General features: G+C 45.8%; 1 protein-coding gene across 2 annotated transcripts in view; it reads right to left on the bottom strand.

Annotated features, from left to right (window-relative positions):
- Window positions 1-4,980, bottom strand: part of AHCYL2 (adenosylhomocysteinase like 2) — a 204,424-nt gene extending 199,444 nt beyond the window's left edge. For both annotated transcript variants that reach the window (XM_049774615.1, XM_049774623.1), the window contains exon 1: window positions 4,601-4,980. In XM_049774615.1, the coding sequence (XP_049630572.1) occupies window positions 4,601-4,942 (342 nt within the window). In that variant the 5' untranslated portion in view covers window positions 4,943-4,980. The remainder of the gene's footprint in view (window positions 1-4,600) is intronic.
- Between the last annotated feature and the right edge of the window lie 9,127 nt (window positions 4,981-14,107).

Genomic DNA, 14,107 nt, shown 5'->3' with positions numbered 1-14,107 from the left:
CTGCCCCACATCATCTGCATGCAAGGCAAACTGCTATGCTATTATATTGCTCAGGCCATTCTACCATACTTTACAGATATAATCCTGTGAAAAGCATTGTATTTCTCTGAACCTCAGGTTTTTGGATTTTTTTTTAACTTTTTGTTTGTGTGTTTGTTCTTGGGCCACCCCTGCTGTGCTCAAGCTCTGCACTCAAAAATCACTACTGGCTGTACTCAGGGGACCATATGAGACGGCAAGTATTGAACCTGGGTCTTCAGTGTGCAAAGGAAGTACCCTACCGGCTGTACTATCTTCTCCAGTTACCTAAATCTCATTTACCTGTAAAACGCAAATGATGGCATTCATTTCTCATTATGTCCGTATCAGTATTTTTTCCTTATCAGTATTTTTTTTTTTTTTTGGTTTTTTGGGCCACACCCATTTGATGCTCAGGGGTTACTCCTGGCTTAGCGCCTCTGGCTTGGGGGGACCATATGGGACGCGGGGGGGGGGGGGGTGTGTGTGTCAAATCGTGGTCCTTCCTTGGCTAGTGCTTGCAAGGCAGACACCTTACCTCTAGCACCACCTCACCGGCCCTTCCTTATCAATATTTCTAAAAACTAATCATTCCTGGCATTAAAGACAAATTAATAATAACTATTATTAGGGTCAATCTGCCAATTGCCTTGCTGAACATTTTGCAAAGATGACTTTCCTCACTGGCAAAGGAATCATCATGCTTCCAGTCTCTATGCCTATACCCAAAATGTTCCCTTTTAGTAATCTATAATTAACCAAATCAAGGGCTTAAAGAATTCAGGGCAAGTAAAATCTAACATGGCTCAGTTCATTCTCTGCTGACAGCAAAAATGCCAAATCAAGGTGGATAAGCTTGCCAAAATTTTTTTAAAGTCTGCTTGAACGTGGTCATTACTGATACTTACGTAAGCATGAACTAGATGTGGTTCTCGGGCTGGGCTTGTATGTACAATGCCTTACTGTCAAAAAACTTGAATGTTGCTGAAATAAATTGTCTTCTGCCTTTTTTCCCCACAGTGTTAGGACATTTCTCTAGCTCTATCTTTAAGAACTCATGGTCTTTACTATTGCTATTGTATTTACTATGGATCTTACATTCCCACTTGCAAATCACTTCTTAAAGAAATGTTTGTTTTGTTGTAATTCACTAGATAGGAAATTATGAAGATATTATATACAAATAACTACAATGACAAGATCTAGTGGAAGAGCATCACACATAAAGGGAAGGAGATAAGTGCCAGAGATAAGACTGAGTAATCTGCACACTATATGTTCCTTCTTATTAACCACTGCACTTGAGAATTATGACTCTTTTTTAAACGTTTTATTTCCCTTTTGTGGCTGAGCAAAGTAAGTGGGATAAAAAAAACTGGTGACCAAATGCCAGAGATATGCTTAGCTGTATGTACATGACTTGCACACATAAGACAAGAAAACAAACAGCAACAAAAGAATACTAAAGACGGATCTATGAATGGAATAAAAAAAAAAGAAATGTGTCGTAAGATAATTAAAATAAACAAATTTGTATGTGACAAACCACAAAGCAAACAGAAGCAACAGTCACCAATTACAGAGACAAAAGCAGCAATTCTTAGTACCATCAGTCCCTCCCTATACTACTGATAAGGCAGAAGGGAGTCAAGGTCAGAATGATAATTTAAATAAACTAAGAACCAAGAAAGACTCAACAAATCAAAACATCACACTGTAGTCCCCTGGTGAGGTGACTTTCAACTTGGGGAAAGAAGGGCAACCCTGTGCACTTATTTTAATTTAGCCAATTCATTATGATTTTTGTCCTTACCAAAACTATTTGGCAATGCCTTTAAGTTGTGTCATACAGCTGCAAACTTGCCCAGAGCTTCACCTGCTTAACTTTCCAGTAGAGAAGCAGTTTTTTGGTTGCAATTAATTTTAAGACAAGCTCAGCCCTGTCTTCCATAGCCGTAAGGCTGTTGAGTAAGTCTAGAATCATAGAATCTACATTTTGATACTAAAGAAACAGGAAGGTGTTTCAGCAAGAAAAATGGTTAAGTAAAATTTTTCCTTTTTTTTGTTTTCGTTTTTTGGGTCACAGCCGGCAGCGCTCAGGGGGTTACTCCTGGCTCTACACTCAGAAATTGCTCCTGACAGGCTTGGGGGACCATATGGGATGCCAGGGTTTGAACCACTGTCCTTCTGCATGAAAGGCAAACGCCTTACCTCCATGCTATCTCTCCGGATCCAGTAAAATTTTTCTTAACAAGAAAAATGGTTAAGTACATCTAGAATTCAGGGAAACAGATTACATATATCCTGGCCTGTGATTTTGTAACTTCCTTTACAGAATTTATTGAATTGTGAGTACCTTTTGGAAGAGGTCATAATAACATGCATTCAAATCAATCCATGAGAGGAAGATAAAATCTATTTATAATAATATAGTCATCATTTCTTTTTTTTTTTTTTTTTTTTTTTTTTTGGTTTTTGGGCCACACCCGGCGTTGCTCAGGGATTACTCCTGGCTGTCTGCTCAGAAATAGCTCCTGGCAGGCATGGGGGACCATATGGGACACCGGGATTCGAACCAACCACATTTGGTCCTGGATCGGCTGCTTGCAAGGCAAATGTCGCTGTGCTATCTCTCCGGGCCCTAGTCATCATTTCTTAAGCCCCAATTACATTTGTACTAAGTTAAATGCTAAAGCCTTTTACAAATATCTTCATTTTCTTTCTTTTTTTTTTTTTGTTTTTTGTTTTTGGGTCACACCCGGCAGCGCTCAGGGGTTACTCGTGGCTCTATGCTCAGAAATCGCTCCTGGCAGGCTCGGGGGACCTTATGGGATGCCAGGATTCGAACCACCAACCTTCTGCATGCAAGGCAAATGCCTCACCGCCATGCTATCTCTCCGGCCCTATATCTTCATTTTCAATCATATTAATACCTTCATTTTTATAGAAAAGGACATAAATTTATAAAGAATAGAAATCACACAAGGAAGAGGAATGGTGGAATGGTTTAACTAGGATTCAAACCCTGCTCTGCTTGATTAAAAATCCCATGTCCTAAAAATAAAAGCAACCTGTTCAACTTTTACTCTCAAGAGATCTAATCAAATTAAAATACTACACAAAAAGATCCTTAATCTTAGTTTGGAAAAGACAGTCAAAGTTATAAAGCAACTAAACGACTCATAAAAACGTTTCCCATTTTCATTTCTAGACTGCTCTAAAAATCTACCAACCCAGTTGTCTGTGCTCCATCCTTCTTCCTAATTCCTTCCAGAGGAGTTTGATAGTGCAAATGACAAGGACACTGTCCTAAAGCATCGTTCTACAAATCCCTTCAAATTTGCTCAGATTTAATCTGTTCATAATTGGGGTAAATAAAGATAAAAGATTCTTTACTTTCAGCACGAGGCTATTATTATACCAAAAGGTTAGGCTGGATTCAAGGACCCCATTCAAGCCGAGGGTAAGCTATATAACACAAGTGAAGCCAGGGCTGACAGCACTCCTCTTTATGGCAGTTTTTTTTTTTTAAAGGCAAAAATTACTAATCATTTGCAACAATAAAAGGCTAGCTAGCTAGCTAGAAACCACCCAGGCTCCCTTCGTGCAGGAGCAATGGCAGGCACAATCCCGTTTTGCAACGCCCCACATCAATCAGCCTTTCCCTCAATCATTCCGGACCCTTTTGCTTTCTTGATGATTATTTCCTCCCCACGGGGGTGGGGGACTAATTTTAAGTTGATTCGAGTACGAGAGAGATAGCGGCAAGGGAGGTGGAAATTCAGGAGGCTTCCATCCACCCAGTCACCTCCCTGTGAGGTCCGGGCGCCTGCCTGCCTGCCTGCCAGCCGGCCTCTTCTCCCTTCCTACAACGTCAAGAAAGCAGCTGTGGCCGAAGCGCAGGGCGCGATGGCCCGTTCCCGGGAGCGGAAAGAAATAAAAAAAGAAGAAGCGCCGCTGTCCCGCACTGCCAGGTCCTAGAAAGGGACCCAACCGAGAGAACCCACAGATCCTTCTCGGGGAGCCGCGGGGCGCTCACGCCGAGGCGCCTGCTGGGCCGAGAAGGGCGAACCGATGAAGCGGATCGCATGGAAGGTGGGGGGGGGGGGACACGACAAGAAGGGGGCGCCTAGAGTCTCCCCTCAAAGATCTCGAGGGCCTGCGAGGGTCGGGACCCAGGAGATCGGGACCCAGAGAGTCGCCTCCAGCCAGCGGGATCTTCTCTGGGGGGCGCTTTGGCCCCAGCCCCATGCCCATCACCGAGGCGAGGAAGGCTGGTGGGGCGCCGGGGTGGAGGTCGTCGGCCCGGAGGGCGGGTTCCGGGGGAGCGGGCGACGGGTCGGGTGTTAATTTCCCCCGCTCCACTCCAAGCCCCGAGCTCGACTCCCTCCATGTTGCTGCGCCCGGGCCGGGGCCGCGGAGGGGCGCGGGGCGGCGTGGCGTGGCGTGGCGTGGCGAGGTGAGGCGAGGCGGCGCTGCCCAGCCCGGCCCGTTCGTCCCCCGCGGCTCCGCCCTCCCCGAGCCCGGCCGGCCGCTCTCCCGATCGCGCTCGCCCGCTCGCGCCCGCCCGCCCGCCCGGTACCTTCTTGACGGTGCGCGGCGCCTCGGCCACGGAGCCGTCGGGGCTGGCGAGGGCCTCGGCGCCGTCGCGGTGGCGCTGGTGCTGGTGGTGCGGGTCGCTGCGCTTCATGGCCGACGCCTGCGGGAGCTTGCCGGCGGCGGCGGGCGCGGGGGGCCGCTCGGGGGCCGCCGACTCGGGGTCCCCGCCGCCCGCCGCGGGAGCCGGGGGCGCCATGGCGTGCACGGCCGCGGCGCTCAGGACCAGCTGCGGCTCCGCCTCGGCCGGGCTCAGGTCCTTGAGCGGCGGCGGCTCCGCCTCCGGCACCTTAGCGGCCGCCGCGGCTGACACGACCTGCACCGACATCCCCGCGTCCGCCGCCGCCACCGCCCGCGACTCGGACGCCGCCGGCTCCGGCTCGGCCCCGCCCCCGCCCCCGCCCCCGCCTCCGCCTCCCGCCCCCCGGCCCCGGCCTTCCCCCATGCCCCCGCTCCGCCCCTCCATCGCCTCCGCCCGCCCGCCCGCCAGCCCCGGCCTCTCCCGCTCCGCCCCGCCCCGCCCCGCGCGCAAAGCCTCACGAGACTTGTAGTCCACTCGCTCCGCCTCGCAACGCCGCGGCCAATCCGCGGGACTTCAATTCCCAGAATTCCCCTGTGCGCTTTGCGTCGTGCGCGTTTAGATGGGGGCGGGGCTAGAGGGGAAAAAACCACACGGGCCTGCTGGGATTTGTAGTCCCGCCGCCTTCCTCCGGCGAGTGGGAAGCCCCGAGAGCTCGCTCTCGAGATGGCGCTCCAGGGTTGCGGCGGCGGCTCATGGGAAGGAGTGAGACGAGGACAGGGTGAAGAGAAAGTTCACACACACACACACACACCCCGGAGGAGTTGTGGCTTCCGGGGAAGGATCGCCAGATCTCCCAGGGCTGGGGAGGTGACGGGGAATGAAACCATCCTGACTGACTGACTGACTGACTGACTGCGAGAGGCTGCTCCTCGTGTGCGCCCACGTCTGCGGTCACGTGGGCAGGCCTCTAAAGGAGAAGTGGCGGCGTCACGTGACGGCTGCCCTGACCTCGGCTGGGTTTTTCTGTTTCTGGGAAATCCGGACCCTAACGTCTTCCAGACGGCTGGTGGTTTTATTGTTAAGAGCGGTGAAATAGGACCTGGCCTGCTGTTCCGGCACATGTTGGGTCTCTAGATAGGTGCTAAAAAAAATAAATAAATATATATAGCTAAGCATTACCAAGTCGACATTACAAGGCTTAAAGACTTAAACATTGGATTACACGAAGATACATCTAGGGTTTAGCTGTAGGCCTCTGGCCTTGCACACGGCCGACCATAAAACGGTTCTCTGTGCTCTTCCAGGAGTGTGACCCTTGAGCACAGAGCCAGGAGTGATGTCCTGAGCACAGCTAAGGAAAAAACGAAGACATTATGCTATCTGTTGTAGTTGGAAAAGGTCCCTTGAGCACCTGGAAGCACACCCTTCCCGGGTTCTGCAGCACCACAGAGTGTGGCCCTAAAGGACTCCAGCCATACCATGGCCCATCCTTTGAAACACTGCTGGATGGCTGAGCATTGTCCCCAGTGAGACCCTTTGCCACCTGACAACCGTTTGAAAGACCTAAATTAAAATATTTTAATTACATTAGCTTATATGGTAGAGCACATGTGTAAAATAGGTTTATTTAACATATCACAAGAAGACAGCTGAAACTTCTATGATGTCTAAATATAGAAGAATGGTTACTGACTTCAAAACTTCTTAAAATGATAAAGGAAAATAAATGCTTATTTAAAAATAAAGCTAAAAAGCAAGACACAACATCACACTGGAAGGTTTTTTTTATGGTGTTAATAATAAGTCAGTTTGTTAATATAAAACAAAACCTCTAGAAATGCAATTTCTAGGGGCTGAAAAGACTTTACAGCAGATGTTGGGTTCGATCCTCAGCATCCTATATGGTCTCCAAACAGCACCTGGAGTAGTTCCTGAGTGCAGAGCCAGGAATAAACCCTGAGCATTGCCAGGTTTGACCCCCACTCCCACCCATCCCCCCAAAAAAAACCCAGGGGCCAGAGCGGTGGCCCAAGCGGTAAGGCCGGCGTCTGCCTTCCCCACTAGCCTAGGAAGGACTGCGGTTCGATCGTCCTACGTCCCATATGGTCCTCCAAGCCAGGAGCCATTTCTGGATTTCCAGGAGCGCATAACCAGGATTAATCCCTGAGCATCACAGGGTGCACCCCTCCCAAAAGAAAAAGCAATTGCCTGTGAAGCACCTGAAGTGATAGTATAGTAAACTGTATACAACAAACTTGGGTTTGATCTCCAGCACCCTATATAGTCCCCTTTAGCCCAACAGGAGTGATCCTGAAGCTAGAAGTAAACTTTGAATATCTCAGGGTGCGGCCCCAAAACAAAACAAAACAATTGCAGATGAAGCATAGGCTTTCCTTCTCTGTTCTCAGAAACCAAGAACAAGGGGATCTTCTAGATTCTGTCTGTGCAATTCCCCAGAAAGTTTCTAGTCTTCCTGGTAATTATTATCTCCCTGAAATTCCTATTATTTTCCTGACTAGAGAAATCCTCTTGATCTTGCTTGTGCTGCAGCCAAGTTGCAAGGCTCATCGTTTGTGAAGCTGTCTCTGTACTAAGTGAAGTAGGAAATTGTGGGGGTAGAACATACCCTGAGTCTCTACTCTCCAGATCTCCAAATTGAAACCTTGCTTCCAGTCTTAGTTGGGAGGTATTTAAGCAGCCATTTCCCTCAAGGTCACCAGACACAAGGCCTTCTTAAACTTTCCCCTCACATGCTTGCTTTCAGAATGTTCTTCCTGTTACAAAGAACCAGATCTGTCTATCCTCCAGCTGTTGGGGTAGAGATTAGCAACTTTATAACTTGGTGCTTTCTTCCTCTTAATACATAAGGAAGCTGTGTTCCCACAACCTGGCATGTCTTGAGTTTCTAGGAGGCAGCTGCCTACCTGGACTGCTACTAAAATTAATAACTGAAGGGATAAATTGATTCTGCTGTGGAATGTGGTTACAAAACATAAGGTACTGGGGGAAAAAAATAAACTTTATCCACTCAGCGACCTCCACTGTTTGGAAACCAGATTCAGGACCTGTCTTGCTCTGTCCTTCATACCTGCTGCTTTTTGCCTTCTTTGTGACTAAGCAGCCCCATGCACAGCTGAAAACAAAAATATTGTGCTGAAAACGGCATGAAAAGTACAATTTTATTAGCATTTTAGTTCATTGTAAAATATGCATTCTATACAAATTTATAAGATATAAACAGTTCTTGGGCCCGGAGAGATAGCACAGCGGCGTTTGCCTTGCAAGCAGCCGATCCAGGACCAAAGGTGGTTGGTTCGAATCCCGGTGTCCCATATGGTCCCCCATGCCTGCCAGGAGCTATTTCTGAGCAGACAGCCAGGAGTAACCCCTGAGCAACGCTGGTGTGGCCCAAAAACTAATTAAAAAAAAAAAAAGATATAAACAGTTCAGGGGCTGAGAGATACCATGGAGGTAAGGTGTTTGCCTTGCATGCAGAAGGACAGTGGTTTAAATCCCGGCATCCCATATGGTCCCCTGAGCCTGCCGGGGGCGATTTCTGAGCATAGGGCCAGGAGTAACCCCTGAGTGCTGCCGGGTGTGACCCAAAAACAAACAAACAAAAAAAACAAAACAAAAAAAAACCCGTATAAATTGTTCAACGATAAACTTTTTGCTAAAATTGCTTCATTTCTCAGATTATGGAAAGTTCCAGAATGGCAAAGCCCATTTCTGTGTTCATGGAGCTTCAAAAAAAATTTTAGTACCTGAGCAGACAGACAAAGTTATCAGAAATATAAAGAAAACCTTTAATATGAAAGACAGAGCAATAGAAGCAAGGAAAAATTAAGTAAATCACAGGAAACAGAAGCTAGACATCAAGAAGAAATCAAGATCAAATAAAGTGGATAATATCCTCAGAGATTTATGATATTGTATTTGTGAAAGAACATGCTGTTTCTAGACGTGAACATTCCAAAACAAACCTCAGGCCTTTATTATTTTTTGCTGTTGTTTTGTTTTGATAGTGCTCAGGGTTTATTCCTGGCAGTCTCGGGATTACAATGGGTACTATGATCTAACCCAGGTAGGCAACTGTGCCAGGCAAGCACCTTAACTGCTGTGCTATCTCTTCTACCCAAACCTCTAACATTTAAAATGAAAGAATGCTAATAGAAACTTTTTTTTTTGGACTAACAGAAACTTTTTAAAATTCAACATATAAAAAAGAAATGGAAGGGGCCAGAGAGATAGCATGGAAGTAAGGCGTTGCATGCAGAAGGACGGTAGTTCAAATTCCGGCATCTCATATGGTCCCCCAAGCCTGCCAGGAGCAATTTCTGAGAGTAGAGCCAGGAATGATCCCTGAGCGCTCCCAGATGTGACCCAAAAACCAAAGAAAAAAATTAAAAACAAGAGAGACTAGATTATCTTTATTAAGATTGTTGATTTATTGGATCAGAGAGATAGTACAGCAGGTAAGGCATTTATTTGCCTTGAACACAGAAGACACAGGTTCGATCCCTAGTATCCCATATGGTCCTCTCTGATTATAACTAGGAGTAGTTTCTGAGTGAAGAGCTAAGAGTAACTAACCCCTTAGCATCCACCAAAATGGGAAAGTTAGTGAATTATTTATTTTTTATGTATTTGTGTAGAATGTGTGTTTTTACAATTATAGATGTAGTATATTGTGTAAGCTTAGTTTGTTAGGGTTCGAGTTGACATCGACTCTGAGAATCAGACACCACCTCCGATAATGCAAGATACAAAAGGGAGTTTAATCGGTTAACCAAGATTCGAGCCTCATCTAACTAGGGTGTCTTGGCAAGGACCCCGAGTCAAATCTTCAAGCAGTTTATATAGAAATCACAAGCGGTAACAGTATAATCATTTATTGTATAGATGTCTTAACTAATCACTGATTTTTTTTTCTGGCTCAACTTTGGTTGTCTAGGGATACTCTGATTCGAACCCTAATTTCTTTTCTTTTCTTTTTTTTTCTTTTTTTTTTTTTTTGGTTTTTGGGTCACACCTGGCAGTGCTTCTGGCTCTCCAGGCTCAGAAAAATCTCCTGAGGCCCAGAGAGATAGCACAGCGGAGTTTGCCTTGCAAGCAGCCGATCCAGGACCAAAGGTGGTTGGTTCGAATCCCGGTGTCCCATATAGTCCCCCGTGCCTGCCAGGAGCTATTTCTGAGCAGACAGCCAGGAGTGACCCCTGAGCACCGCCGGGTGTGGCCCCCCCAAAAAAGAAATCGCTCCTGGCAGGGTTCGGGGGACCATATGGGATGCCGGGATTCGAACCAATGACCTTCTGCATGAAAGGCAAAGGTCTTATCTCCATGCTATCTCTCCTGCTGCCAATCCTAATTTTCTAGGGATACTCTGACTCAGATCCTGGCTTTCAAGGAAGGGTTGCTCTGATTCAAACTTTGGTTATTAAGGGAGCCTTTTCAGATAGAACTTTCCAAGATCACTCAACCCCTAGTTCCTTATTCCTGGAGGGCACTAACTTTGGTTTTATTTCTGAGTTAACTCTTCCTTAGCCTTAGCTAGGAGTGGAAAAAGCACACTTTACTAGGGTTTGGGTCTGTTTTAGAGTTCCTTATCATGGACTTAGGAGGGAATCTTGGTTCCTAGAAGTTTTCTGAAAATGTCAATCTGAAAGACCTGAGAAATAGTATAGCAGGTAAGGCAGCAATCCCTGATCCTTACCGGAGTGATCCTTGAACACAGAGCCAGGAGTAAGCTCTATGCACAGCCAGAACTGGCCTAGAAAACAAACAAACAAAAAGCCAAGCTGTTTGAAATTTTTTCATATAATCAAATTAATTTTTCTTTTTTTTTTTTGTTTTTGTTTTTGGGTCACACCCGGTGGCGCTCAGGGGTTCCTCTGGCTCAAAAATCCCTTCTGGCAGACTCAGGGGACCATACGGGATGCCAAGACTTGAACCCCTGTCCTTCTGCATGCAAGGCAAACGTCCTGCCTCCATGCTATCTCTCCGGCCCCCAAATTAATTTTACTTTAAATTAAAAAAATAAGAGGCTGCAGTGATAGGTAGCACAGTGGCAGAGCATTTGCCTTACATGCAGCCGACCTGGGACAGAACCAGGTTTGATCCCATCTCATATGGTCCTCTGAACCTGCCATAAACGATTTCTGAGCACAAAGCCAGGAGTAACCCCTGAGTGCCGCCAGATATGGTCCAACTTCCCCAAATAAGTAAATTAAATTTTTTTTTTTTTTTTTTGGTTTTTGGGCCACACCCGGTAACGCTCAGGGGTTACTCCTGGCTATGCGCTCAGAAGTTGCTCCTGGCTTGGGGGACCATATGGGACGCCGGGGGATCGAACCGTGGTCCGTCCAAGGCTAGCGCGGGCAAGGCAGGCACCTTACCTCTTGCGCCACCACCCGGCCCCGTAAATTAAATTTTTTTTGTTTTTTGTTTTGGTCACACTCGGCAGCACTCAGGGCTCTTGGCTCTACGCTCAGAAATCATTCCTGACAGGCATGGGGGACCATATGGGATGCTGGAATTCAAACCACCGTCCTTCTGCATGCAAGGCAAACACCCTACTTCCATGCTATCTCTCCAGCCCAGTACATTAATTTTTTAAAAATTTACTAGAGGGCCAGGTCAAGAAATCCAACATCTAAATAATAAGTGTCAGAAAGAGGTCAACAAAGAAGATGTAGACATTTCATCAAAAATTTTCTGAAATTGAAAATTAACAATTTCCAGGATGAAAGAAGACTCTAGACCTATATTAACAAACACTATTATACAATTTTAAAGTCCCCAGGGGCAAAGAGATGACCCCTGGAATGTAAATTGAGGAACTTCTTACAAAAGCTCAAGTCTGAAGATATGCTAGACTTCTTCAAAGCAGCTGAGAGATGAAAGATTGTTCCTTCAGTCTCTATAGACCCTTTGCTAGCCTCCTTGGGAGAATAAACCAACAGGCAGCCAAAATAAGAAAGGAAAGTCATCCAACTGCAGAATCTCGTGGTAGGCCGGAAACCAATCCTGAGCTATCGCTTTCACATTCCTGCTGTTACAATTTACCCTACAGGGGGCACTGGCAGTGTGTTTCCTTACTGCCAGCTGATTCATTCAGCTTTTCCAACTGCTAAATTACTCATCCTTTGTGTTCCTATTTTCACAATTGTCGCTTTCAGATCCTCCCCACTCCAAAAAAAAATTTTTTTTTGCCACACTCATGAGATGCCACACAGGTTATTACTGACTCCTGGTGGTGCACAAGGGATCACGAGATGCTGAAGATTGATTGAAACTAGGTAGGCCTTGTGCAAGATAAAATCACCTACCCAATCAAATTCTTTTTCACTCTTTGTTGGCAAAAATGAAAAAGCATCGTATCCTATACCCTTTGGGAGAAGTCAAATGGAGCAGTCGAGAATTTGTCTTCAATTTTACAGGTTTTCTCCCATGTAAACAGGAGGAATACATATTATTATTATTATTATTATTATTATTATTATTATTATTATCATTATCATTATTATTAGTTTTTGTTTAGTGGTCAACACTTAGTGGTATTCAGGGACTATTTTTGGCTCAGAAGCAATCCCTCCAGCTCTAGGGGAACCATATGTACTTCCTTTTTTTTTTAAGTCACACCCAGTAGTACTCAGGAGTTACTTCTGGCTCTGCACTCGGATCATTCCTGGTGGTGCTTGGGAGACATATGGAATGCCAGGGATCAAACCCGGGTCTGCTGTGTGCAAGGCAAACACCCTACCTGCTGTGCTATTGCTTCGGTCCCACAGTATGTACTTCTTTCTGGCCCCGAACTACAGAAAATTTTGACTTTATAAACTGTATTTACCATGGGTAACACAGATGAAAATTAAAACAATAGGAGAGGGGGCTGGAGAGATAGCACAGTGGTAGGGCATTTGCCTTGCATATAGTAGGATGGTGGTTCAAATCCCGGCACCCCATATATAGTCCCCCGGAGTCTGCCAGGCTTGATTTCTGAGCACAGAGCCAGGAGTAACCCCTGAGCGTCGTCAGATGTGACCCCTCCAAAAAAACCCCAAAACAATAGGAGAGGTAACTGGGTACACAGGTGATGGGTTGATATTGGAAATATGTACATGGTGGGAAACCATCATTTACAATATTATTAATCACAGTGTCTCAATTCAAAAAAAATTTTAAACTATAAAAGCAGGCAAAACCAACACAAAAATTATTGGTGGATTCCTAATGGTACATGATTTAAGAAGGTATAAACATGGATCGAAGGAACCCCTCTAGACAGTTTTTTCTCATTGAGAATGTGTAAAATAGGGCCCGGAGAGATGGCACAGCGGCATTTGCTTGCAAGCAGCCAATCCAGGACCAAAGGTGGTTGGTTTGAATCCCAGTGTCCTATATGCTGTGCCTGCCAGGAGCTATTTCTGAACAGACAGCCAGGAGTAACCCCTGAGCACTGCTGTGGCTCCCCCCCGCCAAAGAGAGAGAGAGAGAGAGAGAGAGAGAGAGAGAGAGAGAGAGAGAGAGAGAGAGAGAGAGAGAGAGAGAGAGAGAGAATGAGAATGTGTAAAATAGGAGAAAATCAAGTCATTGTGCTAATCAAAGGAGTCTTGTGGGGACCAGAGATAGTACAGTACTACAGTAGATAGGGCATCCCATATGGTCCCCCAAGCTCCTTCAGGAGTGATCCTTGAGCCCAAGCCAGGAGAAAGTCCTGAGCACTTCCAGGTGTGGTCAAAAGAACAAAAGAAACAAAAGAAAAAAGTGTTAGTATTGGGTAATTACACCTAGCACTGTAAGGTGGTGTTGTAATTCATGGAAGTGCATGGAACCTGGAGCTTTTGCATGAAAGCATGACCCAGGCATTTCCGCTATCTCCCTGATCTCTTAAAAGGGGCTTTAAATTAATCTGTATTATGTCCTTTCTTTTTTCTTTTTTTCTTTGTTTCTCTTTTTGTGTCCTATTCCTAAACCCAGTGATGCTTAAGGGTTACTCCCAGTTCTTGACTCAGCAATCACTCCTGGCAAGTTTGGGGAACCATAAGGGTGCCAGAGATTGAACCTAGGTCAGCCACATGCAAGGCAAGCACCTTACCCTTTACACAATCTCTCCAGTCCTATGCTTTATTTAAGAAAGGAAGAGGAGGGGCTGGAGCAATAGCACAAAAGTAGGGCATTTACCTGCATGCAGTTGACCCAGGACAGATCCGGGTTCGATCCCCAGCATCTCATATGGTCCCCTGAGCCTATTAGGAGCAAATTCTGAACGCAGAGCCAGGAGTAACTCAGAGTGCTGTCTAGCAAAAGAGAGAAAGAAAGAAAGAAAGAAAGAAAGAAAGAAAGAAAGAAAGAAAGAAAGAAAGAAAAGAAAGAAAGAAAGAAAGAAAGAAAGAAAGAAAGAAAGAAAGAAAGAAAGAAAGAAAAGAAAGGAAAGAAAGAAAGAAAGAAGAAAGAAAGAAGGAAAGAAAG

This window comes from Suncus etruscus, chromosome 1 (genome assembly GCF_024139225.1).
Source record: "Suncus etruscus isolate mSunEtr1 chromosome 1, mSunEtr1.pri.cur, whole genome shotgun sequence".
Lineage (NCBI taxonomy): Eukaryota > Metazoa > Chordata > Mammalia > Eulipotyphla > Soricidae > Suncus > Suncus etruscus.
This window is presented reverse-complemented; position numbering and strand designations above follow the sequence as displayed.